This window comes from Pristis pectinata, chromosome 13 (assembly GCF_009764475.1).
Source record: "Pristis pectinata isolate sPriPec2 chromosome 13, sPriPec2.1.pri, whole genome shotgun sequence".
NCBI classification, from domain to species: domain Eukaryota; kingdom Metazoa; phylum Chordata; class Chondrichthyes; order Rhinopristiformes; family Pristidae; genus Pristis; species Pristis pectinata.
In genome coordinates this window covers 18,545,076-18,567,249 of record NC_067417.1, presented here as the reverse complement: position 1 = coordinate 18,567,249, position 22,174 = coordinate 18,545,076, and the positions used below count along the sequence as shown (strand labels likewise).

The 22,174-nt window shown below is 39.2% G+C and overlaps 1 protein-coding gene across 1 annotated transcript in view; it reads left to right on the top strand.

Moving 5' to 3' along the window:
- Positions 1 to 5,633: 5,633 nt before the first annotated feature.
- The window catches only part of LOC127577464 (polycystic kidney disease protein 1-like 2), a 103,268-nt gene continuing 86,727 nt past the window's right edge, over positions 5,634 to 22,174 (top strand). The window contains exons 1-6 of the mRNA XM_052028689.1: positions 5,634 to 5,922; positions 16,988 to 17,152; positions 18,014 to 18,196; positions 18,723 to 18,833; positions 19,409 to 19,556; positions 21,221 to 21,441. Coding sequence (XP_051884649.1) covers positions 5,634 to 5,922; positions 16,988 to 17,152; positions 18,014 to 18,196; positions 18,723 to 18,833; positions 19,409 to 19,556; positions 21,221 to 21,441 — 1,117 coding nt within the window. The remainder of the gene's footprint in view (positions 5,923 to 16,987; positions 17,153 to 18,013; positions 18,197 to 18,722; positions 18,834 to 19,408; positions 19,557 to 21,220; positions 21,442 to 22,174) is intronic.

Here is a 22,174-nt window from a genome sequence, read left to right as displayed (position 1 = left end):
TGAAGCCTCAACATCCTTCCTATAGTGAGGTGACCAGGATTGCACACAATACTTTAAATGTGGCCTAACCAGAGTTCTATAGAGATGCATCATAACTTCTTGATGCCTATACTCAATACCTCGATTAATAAATGCCAGCATTCAATAAGCCTTCTTAACCACCCTATGTGTGTAGCCACTTTCAATGAGTCATGGACTTGCAATTGTGGAATGATTAAAAGTGGGGATGTTCACAAGACCCAAGCTGGAAGACCACAGAGATCTTGAAGAATTGTAAGCTTGGAAAAATTAACAGATAGGGACGGATGAAGGCAAAGGGAGATGTGAAAACAAGGGTAAGAATTATAAAACTAGGGAGTTACTTATGGGGCCCAGTGTAGGTCTTCAAGCCATGGGTGTTGGTGCAAGATAGGACACGAGCAGCAGTGCTTGGAGGACCTTAAGTTTGAAGAGAAGAATGAGGGAAGCTGTCCAGCTATTCACTGAAATTATCAAATCTACAGATAACAATGGCATAGACATGGGTTTCAACACCAGATGATCTAAGGCAGGGATTGTTGTGTGACAGTGGAGAAACCGTGTGGTTTTAGTAATGACAGGACATGTCTTCTGAAGATCATCTTGGGGTCGAATATGGAGTCAGGATATGAACAGTTCTGTTTAAGACAGAAGTCAAGGAGAGGGATGGAGTTGGTGGCTGGGGAACAATGATGATAATGGGGTTTGGTCTTCTTCATTTTTATTTGGAGGAAATTTGTTTTCACCCTGTGCTATGTGCAAGACAAGCAGTCTGGGAATTCAGAGGCAGTGGACTTGACACGAGGGTGACGAGGCAGAGCTGGGATCTTTATGTGCATGTAAAAATGGGCACTTTGTTTTCAGATGATGTTGCCTAGGAACAGTATACAGATTAGAAATGGACAGGAAGAGAAGGCACTGTTTGTGATTCTCTGACTACAATCAGATAAGAATAGAACCAGGATGATGGTGCAGAAGTGTTAAAGGAGGATGGAGAGTCAACCATGTCAAAAGCTGCACACAGAGTGAAGGACAGAGAAGGATAGTTTACATTTGTGGCAATCAGACGAGATTCTTTTTTTTAGTGAATTTGATACATTACAGAGTCATGGAAACAGAGAGATACAGTATGAAAACAGGCCCTTTGGCCCACTGAGTCTTTGCACTAAACCTATATTAATCCCATTTTTTGGTTATTCTCTCCACATTCTCATCAACTCCCCCCATGGTCTACAACTCACCTATATACTAGGGGCAATTTACACTGGCAAATTAACCTATCAACCCGCACACCTTTGAAATCTGGGAGGAAAGCACATGATCACAGGGAGAACATGCAAACTCTGTGCAGATAGCACCTGAGGTCAGGATTGAACCTGGGTCTCTCACTGTGGGGCAGAAGCTCTACCAGCTGCACACTGTACCACCCATAAGGGTTGTATCAAAACTGTGGTAGGATTGACAAACTGATTGAAGGGATTAATGATCTGAATTAATGCTTGCCAGGGCTGCCCTCATCCCACTCTAGCATTTTGTTTTTGAAAAGTGTTAAATTTAATTTCAAAATAATGCACTAAAAATGCAGCAAGTTGCCATCCACCCTTCACTGGTTAGTTTTGACCATTAGTCTTACCCAAGCCAGTCTTTGAACTGAACAATTACAAACACAGTTTGCTGTTTGGAATTAAAAGGCCATTTTAACTTGATTCACCCAATGGGAAACTAAAATAATCAGATTCTCTTTTGATCTTTTTTTTCTTATCCCTGATAATACTTAAGGTAAACCAAAGATAGTGTCACAACATAGGTTTCCTCTGGATGATTTAATTTAAAGGCATCTCAGAGACAGTAATTGCATATCATCCATGCTTGAGGTTACATGCAAATCCACATCAATTCAACATCAGATTGTGATGAGTCTCTCATTTCAAGTTCAGAAGGAAAAATTGGCAGAAAATAATTTTTGCAATTTATTTCCTTGAGAAAACATTTAGCCTAAGTCATTTATGTTGCATTAATCCTAATTAGGAAAAGTACATTCAAAAAGTCCATGTGATAGATCATGGGAATAAGATTAATCCTTTTTATATTTTGTAATCATTGTGTAATCTCTGACAGTAATATCTAGTTCTCAGAGTTTGGATAAATCAGAATACAAACAGAGCAATTATTCAAACATTCTGATCATAGTACTCACCTAACAATAAGGTAATTTGTGTCGCTACTAGCTATGATGAGAATTGAATTGTTTATCTGGTTTTAGCAGATGTGTGCAAGACTGTAGCCTGCACAGTAAATCAACAGCAATGAGGCCCATTTTCAGCTGATAGGGAAAGTGAACCCATTCAAACTTGAATTTAATTCATATTTAACAAAAAAAAGGAGTGCCTGTTTTGTTTTCTCAAAGCAATTAATTTTCCACATGCAAAAAACTTAGTGTGCCTAATTCAGTCACACAATTACTTACACAAGGCAGTTATTCGCATCCCTCTGTTCCCCCTTGCCATCCCTTTCCTCCTCCCACTGCATGAAGGTCCTAATCCAGTTTTCCACGGAAAATTTCCATTTAAAATATGTAAAGCACAATTTAGAATCCAGGCAGAACACAATAGAAATGTTTCAGAAAACTAGTCTTTCAATTTCAAAAAGAGAAAATACAATCAGACCAAATTTCAATAGAAAAACACGATGCAAGAATAAAAATATAGTTAACATATGCCACCTCTTGAAAACAAAATTCTCCCTCTTCAAAAGTTATCTAGTTTTAATAAGTCTGACAAAGACTGTCATGTAGTCCCCAAAATATTGCTCAATTTTTTGGAAAGCATTCTGCTTTTCAAATCTGGTTTTGAGAGATTCTGTTCCTTGAGATAAAGGATTGACTTTTTTCCCCATTCTTTAGAGGGACATGATCATTGGACACGGAGACGTCCTGGTGACAGTTCACTGAATTGACGCTCCTAATAGTCTGTACCCAGGAGAGACCCCACTAACTGCAACTGCTAATCTGGTGCTGATTGGTGATTAAAAGAAGCAATTTATGTTGTTGGTGTTGATTTACAAAGTAATCAGATTGTTCCAATTCATCTCATATAAGCCATTTACACATTGACGGAGAAATCTTTCATGTAATTAAATCTAACTGAATTTGAATGGAGCAGCTATCCCAAAGAACTTTTCTTGAAGTATATTTGAAGAGCATTAAGACATCGGCTGGTCAGAAGTGTAAAAGTAGTCTCACTAAAATGTTGCTTGTGTTAAATTCACAGATCTCCTGATTGTAAACAGTTTAGATTATGTGTCAATAAATGTTGAAACCTAGAATTTTTTCATTGTTTGATTTACAACAATGACACTTAGCCCCAAAAGTTCAATGCATAATTAATGTCTCATCACAAAAATCAGCCACAGAGTTCCAGCTTGACTTGCTGTGGGGAAGTATCCCAAGTCAAAACCATGAGTTTGAGGCCCAGAGAATGATCTAAACACCCAGGAGCAGACCTTCTGCAGACTTTACAATTGCCAGACCCATGCCCTTGCAGAGTGCTGTTGCCTTAGTTTTAAGCACACGTTTCCACTGTGACACCTTGCAGCCCAGGGTCTCTCTCACCATGAGTGACCAACTGTGTTCACAGAACAGCTTTGACAGCCAGTGACGCCCAGTCTCGGGTTTACCAACTGTCAAAGCTGTCATTGAAATTAAATGCTTATGAACATGCTTGTCAAGAAGAAACATTCCAAAATACTCAAGAATTAAACAACTAAGCACGTTTAAACTTACTAAATTTAATTTTACAATCATCTAATTACTGTTCTTGCTGACTTTTTTTTATTCCAGTTCGTTTCCTTCCCAGCCTGAAAATGGGAATTGTGTGCAGTTCCATACTGCTGGATCTCTGGAGAGTGTGCCAGCATAGCACGGGGATAAGAGGTGGCTCAACGGAAGATGTCACTTCTACTTCAAGCCAGCATCACTGAGGGATGCACTTCTGCAGGGAATAATGGTAAATTTGACAGAAGCACTTGTGCCCAGGTAGATAATGTTCCCCAATATCTAAGCCAAAATTCCAATGCAGCATTGAGAGAGGAGTGCATTGCTGGAGGTGCTATGTTGTGGATTAAGGAGAGTATTTTTCAACAAGTTACAATAGGCAAAGTGATTTATCTAAAAGAAAGCACAGATCACAGAGAGATCTTAAAGCTTTCAGTAGATCTCAGAAGAAGTCACATGACTGGTATAAAGGCCTTCTGGACTTGAAATCTCCCAGCAAAGAGCAGGACTGCAACCAGACTGTAAATGAGGTGGAGTCCAGGTGGTGGGAAAAACATGGATAAGCCCAGTTCAGTGCCAGGAATCCTCCAACCAAGTCCACTAGTGCTTATTAAGTGAAGCAGCAGATGAGAATTAAAATGTGTTCAGATTAAGTTTTGTGGATTTTAGTCATTTCCATCAGCAAATTAAGCACTGGAAATGCATCTTCATTTTGTCTTTTGTTATTCTAAGGAATTAACTGAGTTAATTTATATAGAATGACAAATTAGCTCTTGGTTTTAACATGAGTTATATTGAGAAAACATTAATATGTTCTTTAGTACTTATGACCCAAAGTAAAACCAACATTTTATATTAATGTCAAAGTCAGTCATATCTTTTAGGGAATAAATCTGGGACATCTTGATCAGACTCACTGATTTATCTGTCGCGGTTGAACAGATTAAAAAAAAGTTTATGTTTCTGAATAAGACCAGCTTCAAATAGTTTCTGGAGTCTCTCATACTGAACACTGAATCCCCATCATATAGATTTCAATCATAAAGATATTGATCATTGAATCAGCAAACTATTAGGATGCAAATGTAGGAATACAAATTGGGTCAGATTTATTTCCATAACAGGGCATGGATATTCCAGGAATTGAGGAGGGGGTTGTTGTGAGGGGATGGAAGGGGAATAGCAAAAATACAAATGGGGCACCATAACTTCCATCCCTGAATAGATTCCTCAATATTGTCATGGTGAAAGATAAAGCTGAATGTTATCTACAAAGGAAAGCAGTGGAAGAAGTGAAAGAGTAGAGGAGAGCTATGTAATGCGGAATAGATAGAAAATAAAGCTGAATGGTTCTTCTTTCCTGGAACAGTTGAACAAAGTGGCAAAATGATGGCTTCACTTACAATAAGATTGTGTCTGATCCATTGGCTGTGCTATTATAATGAAAGCCTCCCTTTCTCGTTCAAACAGGCTGTCTGTGATAGCTTTTTCTATTTAATAGAGGCCTAATATCTCAACCCTGCACATGTCCCAATAATGAAGGAATGACATCAGTTTGTGTTATCTTTGACATGCACTGGGCATGAGGCAAGGTTTAACCTTTAGTAGGTTGCCAGGTGATTTATGCAATAGCTTAGATGGTTTTCAATCGGACTATTAAAACCTTTTACATTTTCTGAGGCTGTAATTCATCAATATGTCCTAATCAATTGTCAGTTTATTTGTAATTCAGGTTTGTACTGGAGCTAACTGTGGCTTGGTGTCAGTTTGGAGTGTAGTTATACAAGCAGCTCTGCTCCCTTGAAAGCTATTTTAAAACACCAGGACTCTAGGTTAGTCAAGGATGAAACTTCTTTTTTTAGTCGTGGCCTTTGCAAATCTTCGAGTTGATGCAAATACTTGCTTAGAGCAACAGCTGGCTTTCCAACAAAGCTGCTATGAGATTATTCGGCTGCCACGCGATTTTCAGGGTGCAGAGAGATGGTGTGAGCGAGGTGGGGGTCACCTTGCCTTCATCTTGGATAAGGAAACTCAGCAGTTCATACAAGACCAGCTGGAAGTGGAAAAAGACTGGTGGATTGGGCTAGCTCCAGCGAAACAGAATTTAACCCAGGATGAAATGACTACGGAAGGTGAGAGTTCATGAGAATGAAAATGGGGAAAGAAAGAGCAGGATTGGGATATTCACCCTCTCTTCCTCCATTCATTCCTCACTAAATCCAGCTTATCAATGAGTTATCCTGCATAGAGTATAACTATGAGAACGAGGAAATGTTTAGTAAATATACAAGAACAATTGAATGTAAGAGTTAATTCCATCTGTGAACGTTGTAATTTGTGGATAACAAGATAATTGAAAATCTTCAAGGCAACCGTACAGCTTTAAATGTGCTTTTGCTGAAACTATTACTTCTTGGTCCCTCCCTTTCATACCTTCAGCGTTTTTAATGCCCCCAAACCCTGCTCCATGTTTCTCCTGGTGCTACCCTGCCTTCTTCCTTCACTCAACCTCACAGAAAAGTGATCTCATCTCTGGTGATTCCAACCTTCATCCTAGTCTCCTTTGAATAGCATTTATTGTTCTCACAAAGTCTTTTCCTGAACATAAACTCACCCATCTAAATTTGCTCTACAATTTTACTAATTAATGATTCCCCTTTTTGTTTCAGCCCTGAACTTGGACAAGTAATCTCCACGCTTATTTATATATTTCACCGGCTGTCTCCCCCCAGACTATCACACTTGACCTTAACCATTATGTAAAACAATCTTTTCCCCCATGTTACTTTTGGTCGCTTTGCTAATCACTTTCATTCTATGTCCCCAGTTCTTGACCCTTCTGCCAATAGCAACAGTTTCTCTGTACCCACTCCATCTATGTCCTTCATGTTGTTAAGTGCCTCCAACAGATTCCCTTGCAACCTTCTCTCTTCCAAGGAGGGCAACCCAGCTTCTTCACACTATTCACATAATTGAAGTCCCTCACTCTTGAATTCATTTTCATAAATCCCTTCCACACCTAAAGCCTACACACCTTTCCCAAAGTGTGACAACTAGACATTAACTGTGGTCACACCTGAATTTTATAAACATATCCGATCTCATAATCGTTTCCCCATTCATGTGCCTGTAGAACATTTTTGGATTCCCATTTCCCTTCTGAAATTCCTGTAATCAACCTGGTTCTCACTTGTGATTTTGCATCTATCACATGCTCTTCTTTTCTATTCATTTTACTTCCCATCTTTTTATTCATCCAGGCAGCTCTTACTTCAATTTTCCAGTTATTTCTTTTTAGATACTTGATCCACTTGGCCTGGCTCATTTCCCAGAACAAAGCTGTGCAATGCTATCTTTCTTGTAGGGCCGGAGTGTTTGTTCAAAAAGGTTCTTTCAGATTCAGAAGCTCCTCTCTTTCTTATCCCCTTATATTGTTTCTATTCCATCTGTATTTGAACAGCTAAAGTCCTCCCCTATCACTGCTCTATGGCTTTTGTGCATCTTTGCCATGTTCCTGCAAATTTACTCCTCCACATCCTTCCCACTAGCTAGCAGCCTATGGAATAGTCCCAGTGGTGTGGTCATACCTCTATTGTTTCTTAACTCAAAAGGGATAGATTCTTTTTTTGATCATTCCAGAACATCCTCTCTGCAGCAATATTTTTCTTAATCGGTACTGCCATTGTCTCTCTATTTCCCTTCCCTATCTTTCCTTGTATACCTTATATCCAAGGATATTTAGAACCCATTCCTGCCTTTTTCTAAGACAAGTCTTTATTGTTGTCACAACATTATAATCTCACATGGGTAGTTGCACTTGCAGTTAACCAATGTCATTTAATACACTTCTTGCCCTTACATACATGCACCATAAACCTCATACCTTCTTGTACTCTTAGTCTGATCCTGAGTAAAAATTCTCTACTCCTTGTTCTAGCACTATTTGCATCTCCCAGTCCTTTGTGTACATGTTTTCTCCTTTCCATTGCTATCTTCCTGTGTCCACCCATTTACAATTAAGTTTTAACTTCCCCCACAACATCAGTGAACCTTCCCATGGGAATATTGGTGATAATTTTCCAGGAATCAATAGACTCCAGCATGGTTCCGGAGGACTGGAAGGTCACAAATGTAGTTCCGCTGTATAAGAAAGGTGGGAGGCAGCATAAAGGAAATTAAAGACCTATTAGTCTGACATCGGTGGTGGGAAAGTTATTGGAATCGATCCTCAAGGATGAGGTTATGGAATACCTAGAAGTGCAAGGCAAGATAGGCCCAAGCCAGCATGGTTTCGTGAAGGGAAGATCCTGCCTGACCAACCTATCAGAGTTTTTTGAGGAAATCTCAGGTAGGGTGGATAAGGGAGAGGCCGTGGATGTTGTGTATTTAGACTTTCAAAAGGCCTTTGACAAGATGCTGCACAAAAGGCTGATTAATAAGATGAGAGCTCATGGAATTACAGGTAGGATATTAGAATGAGTGGAGCATTGGCTGGTAGGCAGAAAGCAAAGGGTGGGAATAAAGGGATCCTGTTCTGGTTGGCTACCAGTTACTAGTGGTGTTCCGCAGGGGTCGTGTTGGGGCCACTTTTTACTTTGTATGTTAATGATTTAGATTATGGAGTAAGTAGTTTTGTGGCTAAGTTTGCAGACGACACCAAGATAAGTGGAGGAGTAGGGAGTATTGAAGAAACAGGAAGGTTGCAGAAAGACTTAGATAGTTTAGGAGAACGGGCAAAGAAATGGCAGATGAGATTCAATGTTGAGAAATGTGCCGTTGTACACTTTGGAAAAAGAAATAAACGGGCAGATTATTACCTAGATGGGGAGAAAATTCAAAGTACAGAAGTACAAAGGGACTTGGGGGTCCTCGTGCAGGATACCCTAAAGGTTGACCACCAGGTCGGATCGGCGGTAAAGAAAGCAAATACTATGTTAGCATTCATTTCGAGAAGTATAGTGTATAAAAGTAAGGAAGTGTTGATGAGGCTTTATGCGGCACTGGTGAGGCCTCATTTGGAATACTGTGTGCAGTTTTGGGCCCCTTATCTTAGGAAGAATGTACTGGTGTTGGAGAGGGTTCAGAGGAGATTTACGATGATGATTCCCGGAATGAAAGGGCTTACATATGATGAGCATTTGTCGGCTCTTGGACTGTACTCATTGGAGTACAGAAGAATGAGAGGTGACCTCATAGAAACATTTCGAATGTTGAAAGGACTGGACAGAGTAGATGTGGTTAAGGTGTTTCCCTTGGTGGGCGAGTCCAGGACTAGAGGGCACAATCTTAGAATTAGAGGCTACCGGTTTAAAACAAAAATGAGGAGAAATTTCTTTAGCCAGAGGGTAGTGAAATTATGGAATTCTTTGCCACATACAGCTGTGGAGGCCCAATCATTGGAGGCATTTAAGGAGGAGATTGATAGGTATCTAATTAGTCAAGGTATCTAGGAATATGGGGATAAGGCTGGAAATTGGGGCTAGATAGGAATAGTATTAGTTTAGCTCATGGAACAGACTCGATGGGCCGAATGGCCTACTTCTGCTCCCTTGTCCTGCGATCTTGTGAAATTTGTTAAGATGCATTATACTCAACTGGTACAGATCCCACCTCCCCCAGAGCTAGCCCAATGCTCGAGAAATCAAGACCTCCCTCCTGCACCATCTCTCCAGCCACAAATTTATCTGTGATATCCTTCTATCCCTATATCCACTGGTGCACAGTATAGGGAGTAATCCAGAGAGATTACCACCTTTGAGATCCTACCACTTGCTCCAAATGACCAACAACATATTCGACCTTCTCTGATCCCAATCAATTTCTCTGGTATACAAGATTCATTTATACTCAAATGAAAATCAAAAAAAGACTGCATTTGCTAGAAATCTGAAATAAAAACAGAAAATGCCGGAACAGCAGCATTTGTGGAAAGATATCGGAACCTCAATTCTGCTGAAGGGCCTCAGACCTGAAATATTAACCTCTTCTCTTTCCAAAAATGCTGCATGGACAAGCCTTACCTTAAGTGCAATGGGTTAAGTGCCCATCTTGATTACAGACCCTACACTTCCGTAAACAGATTTTTCTTGATATTGCCTACATTTTATCTGTTCCACTCTTTTTAATTTTCATTTTGCATTTACCGTATTTGTTTAATTTTGCCCATCTGCCTTTTGACACCCCCCCCCCCACATCTTTGCTTCTCCTTCTCCATTTTATTGCTTCCTTTTCTCCATCTGTTTTACGAGTCTCAGTGCAGTCTGAACTTCTACCCTCCAGTATATTTTCCTTTCTATAGCATAGTAACAATTTGGATATTCCTTTCATGATCTTACAATGGATATATGCTCAATGGTATCAAACAATATGATTTTCTTTCCAAGCTTAATTGAAGTTATATTTGTTCTGATGGTCACTTGAGCTCTTGAATGGCAGTGCTATATCATCATTCAGTGAAATGAAATGTTAATTGCACTGCTATTTTCTCAACATTTGGCTCAAAATAATTATATGCCTATAAGACAGAAACATAGGATTCCAAATAGTTTACCACCAGGAAACCCATGGGCCAATTTCAATACAACTTCAATACTCTTGAATTCTATAAATACTCTTCAAGATCTTTCCCATTTCTCTCTGACCCACCCCTGCCTCCTATTCTGTGACATGTTTCACTTTCCCTCCTGATCTTCTATTCCATATGATCAGTCCTCAGCAGAGGCCTCAGTTTCATTCCCCCACATCCCCATCTCAATGAATCCCAGCTTGACATAATGTTGAACTCTTCTTCTGCCACCTTTGTCTTTATGCTCATTTCTTTGCCCATGAGTCTTCACCACAGACTATGGACCTTTTCTCTCAGCTCCAGAACTCCTGATCCAGCTGGACCCATCTGTCTGTCCTCTAACCCTCTCTGGATCAAAATATTACTAATAGTCAACTTGGCAGTGTCCATCTCAATTTTTCACTGTCCTTACTCATTCTAACCTATCCTGTCTTGACCTTACAGCACCCTGCTTACTAAAGATCAACCCTAACATTATCATCACAACTCCTGACTAGGGCCCTACAAACTGACCTCCATCTCACAAAAGCTGAATGTCAGCTCTCCGACACCAATAACTTCTTCCGTGAACCAGTCTCTTTCCACCACCACTCTCCTTTGCTGAACTCATTCTCCCTGAACAGTTTCTCCTTCAACTTTATTGACTTTCTCCAAGTCGGAGGGGTAGCAGTGGAAACACACGCTGCCTGTCTCTTGGTGGGATATGTGGAACAGTGTTTGTTTCAGTCCTATTCAGACCCTCTCCTTCAACTCTTTTCCTTGTACATTAATGACTGTATTAATGTTGTTTCCTGCATTCGTATAGAACTCAAAAATTTCATGCCCTTTGCCTCCAATTTCCACTCCACTCTCAATGATCCATGTGATTTTTCCCCTCCTTCGATCTTCAAATCAGAGGATAGAACAGTTATCAACACCCATTATCACCCTGTGGAAGGAATCCATGTGATGTGCATGCTGGTGTATGTTCCTTCAGTGCCCGTTCCCTGCAGTTGATTATTGATGTTAACTGTGTGTGCTCATTGGGTGCTTAACCCCAAATGAAATTTATCAGTGAATGTACACCCTTATATACATGAGAAATGAGGAGCTCAGGCAATGTGTGCAAATTATTCAAGGGCTCTTCACTGACCAACTCCGGAACTTCCTGCAGTGTTGTTATGACTCAGAGAGTGGTTAGTCACCTGACATAATTCTTAAGGGGGTGACGGCGTGAAAGTAACAATCATTGCTCACAACCACAAAAAAAGTTATACATTTAACTGTCACCAGTTCCCATACTCTTTGCAGTGGTGGTGTTGTTACTCGTGTTGACAAAGTTGTATAAATGTCAGCTTTTGATACAGCAATGTTGCCTCACTTTGACTTGTTAGGAACATCATGTTACCTCCTCCTATACAATAATTGCACTCATTTCAGAATCATCTTCAATCTCACAGTCATTTTTGCTTTCCTCAATCATATCATTCACTAGGATAAGTAGTTAATGTGCACTTTACAGAGTTTCTTACCAATTTTCATAAAATAATACAGCTATCTCCCCAATATTCTATTTCCTCAGCTGTGATCAGCTGGCTGGCATCTGTACACAAACTCTCATCCTCTGCCTTGTTGCTTGTGCTCGGATGTTTTCCCCGCTCTACTTGCCCCTCTTCTATTTTCCTTTCGAAATTAGGTTGGACAAGATTCAACCATATATTAACATTTCAGCTGGAGTAAGTCCTGTTGTGAGGTGCAGCATTGTACCATAACTTACATAAAGATAGATCTTAATTCCTCTAAAGAGCCTTCTGCCATTGTCGATGGCCCTGTGTGCTTTAGCAACCATTCAAAAGGGCCAGAAGTCGTCTTTACCAAGAAGCTGGCCAATAATTCTGTGCTAATTTCACCAATACTCCATAAGGCTCAAGTCTGTTTCAGTACAGCGAGTACTTGCCTGCATCTTCGATAGATTGTTTTGGCATATGATCTTATACATTTGTGCCATTTGGTGCCTGTATATGAATCCTTGAACATCTTTACATATTGTTCCAGAAGCCTGCTTAAACATGGTCAGGATATATTCACTCTGTATTAATTTTCCCAATCTATTTTCAACTGAGACTGTTTGTTCACATGATCACCCTTTCTGTTTGCCCATTTTGGAGGAATACACATTCCATTTGTCTTCATATTCTAAGGGTCTCAACAGAATATGTTCACACCATTGATCTGCTTCTAACTAGTGGCACCTTCCTGAATCTCTGGCTACACACATCCCTTCATATGATGGAGCTGTCTAAAGATGTATGAATATGTGAGTTGACATCTTGATTATTAATTTTGAAGTCAAATTTTCTTTAAATCACCACTAGAGGCATAAATGTTTTGTAAGACATGTTCTTCACTTCAAAATTGTGTGAACACTTTTTCTTTTACTGCAGAGTTCCTCCACCATTTTGTGTGCTGTTTTCTTTTACTGTAGTTGTTTGCCCGTTTGAAGATGCTGCTTGATTTTCACCAATAGACCCGTGTACTCTGTTGAGCCTTATACAGAACCTATGTGCCCTTGCTTTCTATAATTGAATATCTTTCTGCCCTGAACTGGAACACCTTGGCCGAATGAGTCCTATTGTAATGGTAGCAGAGATTCCTGCTGGATCTGCCAGATCTTGAGAGTTTTTTTGCCCCATTCATGCTCACAAAAACTGGCAAGAAGCTTCTACTATTGTTTCTGGTGTGTGTCCTCTGGTTAAGTTAATGTCTGTACCAGCTGAAATTCTTTCACATTTATAAAGAAGCCATTCCCATAGATATAGCTGTGCAGTGCACCATTTGAGCATATTGAACCTTGACTGTTAATTAACTTAGACCAGCTATTCACCAGTCCACACACAAACATGTCTCAGCAAACCAGAAATGCACTAAAGGTGCTATTTCATTACAGATCTTCCAGAGCAACTAGATCATTGCTGATTGTCTCTTCTGACATGATTGCAAGGTTCAACTTCACATTTCGCCACAAGCTCTGATGTTGCCAAGTTGAAAAGAATTTAACTTTTTCATCAAGTGAAACAAGTTTGCCAAACTCACTTACATATCTGGTCCTATTTCAGCAAGCAATATCACCTTCTTAAGTTTGCAAATGGACTTACTTTGACCATCTTCACCATTGCTCTCTACTTTAACTGTTATTCACTTGAAAGAACACTTCTATCCTTTCAGTGCATTAAAGGGCTCCTGTCCCTTTTCATAATCACTGTGGTTTCCAATATAACCAATCTATGATTGGTCTTCCATTTTGTATTTATTGCCACTTCATCAGTTACTGGTCTTGACTTTTATTTTTATTCAAGTTTGCCTGTGCTGCCTTTTATATCCTTTCCTTGTATTTTAGTCTGCACCTCTGTCTTTCCACAATTAATTGTGAGCCTAACCCCACCAATTCAGTCATTCACTCGTTATCCTCATTGACCTCACTATGTTTAATGGACAAGACTCTGCCATCCTCATTGCCAGTGTAATGTACACATGCTCAGTGTGTTCTTAGCCTATGACAAAGTTAATTAGAGAATTTGTAGACTGATACACAAGATTTGAGGTGTTCAAAGTGCGTGCACTTTGTTCACAGATTCTTCAGTCTCTCAAGCTTCCTGCAAAACATTGTTGCAACCCAGAGAGAAATTGGTCACCTGACATAATCCTTAAAGGGGTGACACTTTAAAACAACAATTATTGTTCACAACGAAAACTACACAGCCTGCATTTGTGATGGATCACGTTGGCCAGTGCTTTATAGTCTCTATGTCTGGTGCTTTCAGCCAAATCAGAAAAAAATCTGAGTGGGTTGCACGCAAATGAAAGAGAAAGTTTGCAGGATATTTACACAACACAGGGAACTCCAAATATGGGAACATCCCAGCCTTTCTCTAATAAAAATGCAGATTTGAAGCTTCAGGCATTCAGCAACACAGTGATATGCTGAGCTCAGAGCCTTCCATTGGAGGATAAAGATAAGCAACCAAAAGGTTCCCATCTCATTTTCAGGTCTTCAGAATTCCAGTTGATTTTTCAGTTTGCTCTGCTGTGCAGAAGGATGCCAGGTTTTGCTTGGTCACTCAGAATCCAGAGTCACGGGAACAGAGGAAAAGTGGGAGAATGCCTGGGTTACTTACAAGGTGGAAAACTACCTGAAGGCAGAAGCATCCTTACTAGACTGTGATGCAATTACATCAGAAAAGACCCAGATGTCATTTTGACTGTGTCCTCAGCAGATCCTAGTTGTTATCCAAGCATGGAGCAGACACCAGTTGAGCTGTTTCTCAAGAACAACTGGATAAACAGCAGATTTCCAAGCTGGGAACAAGTTTCTTATTGGCTTTGGAGTCTCTTCCACCATCCATATCCCCTCTGCAGGGGCTTTCATTGAGGTTTGCACAAATCAGTGCACATTGGAAACTTAGAGAAGACCTGAAACTCATGAATTCATATCACGTCCTGCTTCATTCCTTTATGTATTAAATCCCAACTTGTGCAATGTTTGCCTGTGGCAGCACTCGGATTCAACTAATCCTTGAATAAATAAACTCAGTTTGAATTGTTTGGCAACATCCTTGTGCCAAGACCTTCCAGGAATAGAGCCACACTTGGGTTAAATGGGTCTACAACTGAATTGTTTGTGTACTTTTAAGAAATGATGTATCGATAGAATTCTAATCAATTAATAAGTTTGCATGTCGATATAATACTTTACTAAGATCTAAAAGTCTTTTTCCTTTTACTTTTTTTAATTGATCGGCTTCCACTAATTAATTTCCAAATCCTTATTGCATGAGTTGGCCAGCAAGGCCATATACTTTCTGGCTACAATACTTCTAAAAAGCAAAATGGGTGCCTTTTCTCCAAGCACCAAAGTAAACATGAATTGGCAAAAACACAAGTGGCTTTTGTAATGGAAAATAAGCTGCAGCCAATTTAAACATTGTAGGGTTCAAAACAGCAGGAGATAAAGAATGGAGTATCTTATATTTAGTTATATTGGATGGAGAATTATACAATTAATTTTACAGGTACTTCTTGAAGAGAATGTATTGATAATGCAAAATTTAGCTTTTTCTTGTGCTGTTAGGAGTAAAAAATCTTTGGTATGTGACAGAAGTCCCTGTGAAATTGCAGTGTCATTTTGTGATCATTTGGTTCGTTCATTATAGTGGATGGCACTCAGTCTGCGGTCATGCCTTCATGTTGCTCCTCCATCAAGATGTTGGATGGTATTATTGTACACTTGAGGAAACACTATTCCCCAATATGTACTTTGTGTGCCTGGAAAGATTGAAGAAGCCAAACTTGTATCCTTATTACCTTAAACCACAATTTGCGCAATGTTTGTCCATGGGAGTCATTTTGAGCCAAAAAGAAAAACATCCCTGCATAAATTGGCTTTGGTTTGACTTGCATCAAGATCCGCTGGGAACATTTAAATATTAATTGGAACTGGTTAACCTCTCAACAGCTGAATTGATTTTTCCACTCAGTGAATCACTAACACTGAAAAAAAGAACTCAAATCAATCAATAATCTCACAACATCAATATAATTCTTTTCTAACACATCAACATTTAGGAAAAGTACCCATTTTAACTGATTGATCATCTATCACAGACCCATTTCAAAATTCCAAGAGCCAGCAGCGAGGGCAACTTTAAGTATTGGAGGTGGTTTATTATTGGAGTATGTAAATTCACAGAACCAAAAGACCATTTGTCCCAAATAAGGGGTATTCAGGTTAATCCTATTTGCCTGCCCTCAGTCTAAAGAATTGTCATTAAAAATCTGAGTGAAATCACTGAAAAGAAAACTTGGACTACCAAACATCTTCCTTATTCCTCACGTGGTTGTCTGAAGGCCACTTTCTGGATTTCTCATTTCCTCCACGTTAGCTGGACATTTACAGTGAGGGGTTTACCTATTATGCTAATAGCACTACCAATGAATGGTGGGCTTCTCTTTCTCACTCAGACTGATTAATTGGCTCTGCTTTCCTTTCTGTTCTAATTTTTTTTTAAGTGGCATTGTTAACTGGGACTAACAATTCTCTGTGGGTCCCTTGGCTGATTTCATTTTCCATCATTAAATTGCCCAAATTCAAGCAATCGTGTAGGAGAGAGTGAGGATTCAGCTCGGACGTTAAGTTTTCCAATATGAATGTAAAAAATAAAGACAAATGCAAGTTCATGGACAACATGGAGCTTTTTCATGTGTGACAAAATGGAGCTGTGGTGAAAAGGACTGGAATGAGTCAAGTTATATTCAGGTGGAAAAAAAAGTCATAATTAACTACACATCGCATTAAATCATTTTTACATTTTGGATCAAAAATACCAAAGCAGCAATATCTCTCAATTGTAGCAGAAATTGACATCTGTGCAAATTTTAAAATTAGGCTTCTACCCAAGGAAGTTTTGAGGCTCAGTCATTGAATATAGTTAAAATCAGCGACTAATAATTTTTTTGTGTGTTAAGAAAATCAAGGGATATTGATTTAGTACTTGGAAAATGTCAGAGGCAAAAGATTAGCCATAGTCATATTGAATGTTCTTACTTTAAATTTTATATGAAAAATGTTACTGTATATATTTATGGCTTTGCTCCAGGAACCCTGGCCTGGTTGGATGGTACAAGTGTGATGTATGATAACTGGGCTCTAGAACACCAGCCTTCTCCATCAGCAACATGCGCTTACATCCTCAAGAACTCTGTGTACCATTGGATGAGTACAGACAACTGCAGCCAGGAGCTCCACTTCATTTGTCAATACGGTAAGCAACGTTTCTTACCACTTCCTTCCATGATTCTGGGATAGCACATCAGAAAGTCATCTGGTTTATCAACTGAGGTGTTGCATACAGATAAAGTAATCTCTTCCTGTACACAACACACAGTCTCCTTCCCTCTACCCTTTCTATTAGTGTTTGGTATTTCTTTGGTTCATTCATGTTTACATTGTCTGTCTACATCTATTTCTTTCCTCTTCCATCCACTTCTCTTTAAAAGTTTTCTTTTTTTTTGTCTGGTTTGGATCTTCCAGCATTTCCTTACTTCTTTCAAACCTGATCCTCCCACTATTTATTCCATTCTTTTATTTTACTGATGACCCATGATGGTATAGTAATGAGGCCTGCTTTGCAAGCATATAGTGGATAACTATAGCTCCAGTTTGGGGTGGGGACACAGGAGGGGAATGTGCACACTCTTTGACACATGTCTGTCATCCACTATATTGGCAAAATATCCTGTGTAGGTGCTCAGGGGCTAGATCTGATGAGGATGAGGAAGAGAGTGAAAATCTGTACAAATTGTTGACAGAATCATCAGCCGATGACTTGTTGTGGTCCAGGAATCTTGGAGAAGAATCAGCATAAAAGTATGTTTAGCTGACAGCATCTCCGAGGCTTCTTTGTCAATTCACCAGGATAACACAGTAACTAGAGCTGTGGATGACAGGTGTTAGAAATCCATCAAATTGGAGGCTTGTCATTAAAAAAAGAGAATTTGGCCACTTAAACTAACTAAGTGGATTGTATTATTAGAAGACTGGCTGGAGCAGACAATTAAATTTGTGAGACTACATTTTCTAAAAGTTCAAACTGTTGATTTATCTTGAGTGTCATTTCTGTCAGAGTCTGGCCAAGCTTTTGCCTGTGATCACTTCAATGCTACGCTACAGTGCGAGTCTGGGAAGGTGATTCAAATCCGTAGTAGTTTTTACGGCCGCAAATCTCTCTCTTACTGTACCTTGGAGCCTGGTACCCCAACTGACCCTCAAGAGTGCAGCTGGATTGATGCAAGAGAAAAAGTGAAAGGTAACATTTTTGTAACAGCTATCTCAAGACTAAGAACGTAGGTGGAACTGTTCAGAAATTTACATTACACTTGTGCTGTGTGGGGTCAGAGTCATCATCATGGGTTACTTTCCCATGGTTTAAGAACTTCTGATATCTGTACCTTACATAAACCCAATACTAATATCATGGAAATATAATTAGAATTGTCATGTTTTTCTCCCTTCACTTTATACACATCACCTAGTTGCTTATGGACTTCTGTTCTAATTGGGGGTCAGAGTCAAGCAACTCAATCTGAGTCCGAGTTAATGCCTGTAACAGTGACATACATGATAAGCACAGTGGTTTACCCTTTGCAAACTCACTCAAAACATTGGTAAATCTGGCACATTGTTGAATGTGGAACCAAGGCAACTTTTCCACACAGCACAGGAAAATTGCTATACAGATCGGATTGCTTGATTGGAGGATTATTCATGTTGGGAAACTGAATGATTATATACTTATTTAAACAGCAAATATAACCAAGAACATTATATTTAAGGTCAATGCCATGGACTACAAGCTTGCCAAGTTGGAGCAGATAAGACATCCTTTGGTGATCTTTGTCCGAGCCTGGGCAATTACCTTATAGTTGATTATCATTGCAAAGAAGGTAAGAAATGCTACCAAAAGGTGTCTAATGATCATATTCTCAGCAATAGACCACCATAAGACATAGGAGCAGAATTAGGCCATTCAGCCCATCGAGTCTGCTCCATCATTCGATCATGGCTGATTTATTTAAATCAGACCGTTTGAAGTGAATCCTTGCATGTAATTCCTTTGTCTGATTTTTAGTGGAAATATTATGACTTTGTAAGGGGGGGCCAAAGCTTCCTGCAGTCAAGAAGCAACTGCATCAGCAGGAGGACGTGAACGTTGAAGAAGCTGTACATGTTGTCAAAGATATCAGCCAGATGCTGTTAAAACAAAACCATCAAGTCTCTAGTCCACAATGCATGAACAGTGGCCAACTTAGCCATTAGCAATGCCAAAAATGTTGCACTCTGTCTCTGTGAATAGTTATCTGAAAATGTATCAAAATCATTCTGAATAAATAGCTACTGCATGCTCCTTTAAGGAATAATACTGCAAAATTGCTTTCTTCTGCCAGCAGGTATGCAATCCATCATAGTAAGAAGGATAAAACCATAACAATGCTTGATGTTTGTTTGATATTTTAATTAGGACTTCACTTGCTAGTTGATGATGTGTACACCATCCTAGAAAACATCACAATATCTCAAAAGTGGTTGCTGCATCCATATTCTGGGAACCTCACCTGCACACTCAACACTGGCGACGGCTTCATAATCGAACCATATGATCCAGTGCAGTGAGTACTGCTCGTAAATGTAATTAACAGAAATAAGGGAAATATAAAATTAGGGTTATAGTTCTCGTCTAATAATACCAAGGTCTAGGAACTTTCCTAAACTCATCATCAATGGATCCGTTATCTCTGTAACCAGTGGTTTCATAAACCTGGGATGCAGGTCATCAGGTCTAGCAGATTTATTGACTGTTTGTCCTCTTAGTTTCCTCAGTATTTTCTCATTAGATATATTGATTACTTTAAGTTTATTACTGCAATGGTTCTCTTTCATCTTTGTCACATGTAATAGCTTTCACTGAAGTGAAATCAGACAAAATATTCATTTAATGCCATTGTTTTATTCCCTGTTGTATGCCTGCCTTTGCTTCTAAGGACCCCGTATTTATTTTTGATATTCTTTGTTTTAAAACAGATGTAAACTCCACCCCCCCCCCCAAATATTTTTTGTTATTTACTCTCAGTTTCTTTCTTTTCTCCGAATATCAAGTTTGGTCTTTTATTGCTGCTTCCTAGAACACTCCCTATCCTCAGGCTTATTCTTCTTAGCTGATATATTATGTGCCCAGTAAATCCATTTCCACTGCCTGCCAATTGCTGGCCTGATTTGATAACCTCTGATGTTAGTGATACAGTGAGCCGCAATAAATGGATGAACCATTCAATTATTCTGGTTTGCACATGCTTCAGATTAGCCATGGAGGAAATTCAATCTTCCACAATTTAATCTTTTTTTTAAATTAAAAGCAAATTCTTTTGCTAGAAAACCTGCTACACCAACAAAATCAGGACTGATCTTTTTCCACCCAATGCCCGTAACCCTCAAATCTTCTAAATTTTAAAAATCAGTCTCAGCTTTGACTATATTGAAATGTTTCAGATATTTCCAACTCTCAGAATGAAGAAACCTTCGCTGATCTCATTGCAAAATGACCAATCCCTTATAACAAACAATCTGGTGGAAGAATTTAGCAGACTGACCAGCATCAGTAGGAGGGTGGGTAGAATGGAATTGTTGACATTTTGTGTCAAACCCCCCCCACCCAACCAACCCAAACAGGTGTTCAGATGTTACTCAACCCACTAAGTTCCTCCAGCAGATCGTTTGTTGCTCCACATCCCAGCATCTGCAGTCTCGTGTCAACCAATCCCTTGTTCTGGGATCACACCCCTACTTCCAGACTCTCGAGCCAAGGTAAAAAAAAAGCCCCTCAGTGACCTTACCGTCAAGCCCCTGGATTTTGCTAAGATCATCTCTAATTCTTTGAAACTCAAACTTGAGGGAGAGAAAAGGATGCTCTACTCAATCCTGCCTCATGAGACAGCATCCCAATCTCAGGAATCCAAAATACAGAAATAAATCTCCTAAAGGCAATCAGCTTCAAGATGAAAAATCAACAGAATTACAAATAGTATTTTCTTCAAGGGTTAAAAATCAGCAGTATTGGAAATTAACCTGCTGTCCAGATTTGGTAACTTAATTTCTTTGAACATGGCTAAAACAACTTTGAAATACCTTTACTAAAGACATGTAACGAACAAATTCATTGAAAAATATAATTGCTTTACTACCTCTGTAATTATTTTAAGGAAGTCATTCCCCTTACAATGACTTGTTATGGATTTTAACTATTATTTTCTCAACTTTTTTTAAAAAGGTCTGCTAGCAACATAACTTACCAGTATCAGAGTCCAGGTCTCTTCACCATCAGTGTTGAATGTACAACCAGTGAGTGGCATGTGACAGCCCAGAAAATGGTCTCAATCCAACAGCCTATCAGTGGTTTTGGAACCATAAAGTGCTACAATCTCAATCAATCAGAAGATACTAATGACTGCACAGTTCCATATGGAGATCCAATGTGGATTCACCTTGTAGTTGAAGAAGGTGCAGTTTATTTTTCATGAGCAGTAGTATGAACTTATGTGATTTTATCCTTTGATATAAATAACACTTCCCCTTAATGTGAGCAGTGTAAACTATGGTGAAGAGGGAACATTAGGGTAGGAATGTTGTTTCATTACTGAATCCACCTGTTTGACCTAATGATCTCTGGAGCTCAGCACGGCACCTGGGGAATATAAATTCAATTAATTGGACAAATCAGGGACACAAAGCTTTTAAGGTGGTCCTGAAACTAACAGATTTGTTTTTTAATTGTTCACTAGTGAGGGGAAGAAATCTACTATCCTTGCCAAGCCTCTTATCAAGACTCCATCCGCACAGCCGTGAATTGACATCATAAATTACTTTGTAGTCACAGTTGCCTTTTCAGTGACTAATAACATAACAATAGACAATAAATAGGCTTACCACTGATGTCCATATTCATGAAACAAAACAAATATATGTCACAGAAACTGAGTAACTTAATAAAACCTTGTCTTTATCCCAAATCAGTTTATAGCCAGTGAATTACTTTTGAAGTGCAATTATGTTTACAATGTAGGAAGCAAAACAGTCAATTTACTCACAAGAAGGTCTCACAAATGCCATTTTAATGATGACCAAATAACCCTTTCTCATTGGCATTGATTGAGGGTGAATATTGGACAGCAGAGTAAGGATCACTCCTTGTATTTCTTTAAAATAATTCTCTGGGAGTTTCCTCAATCACCAG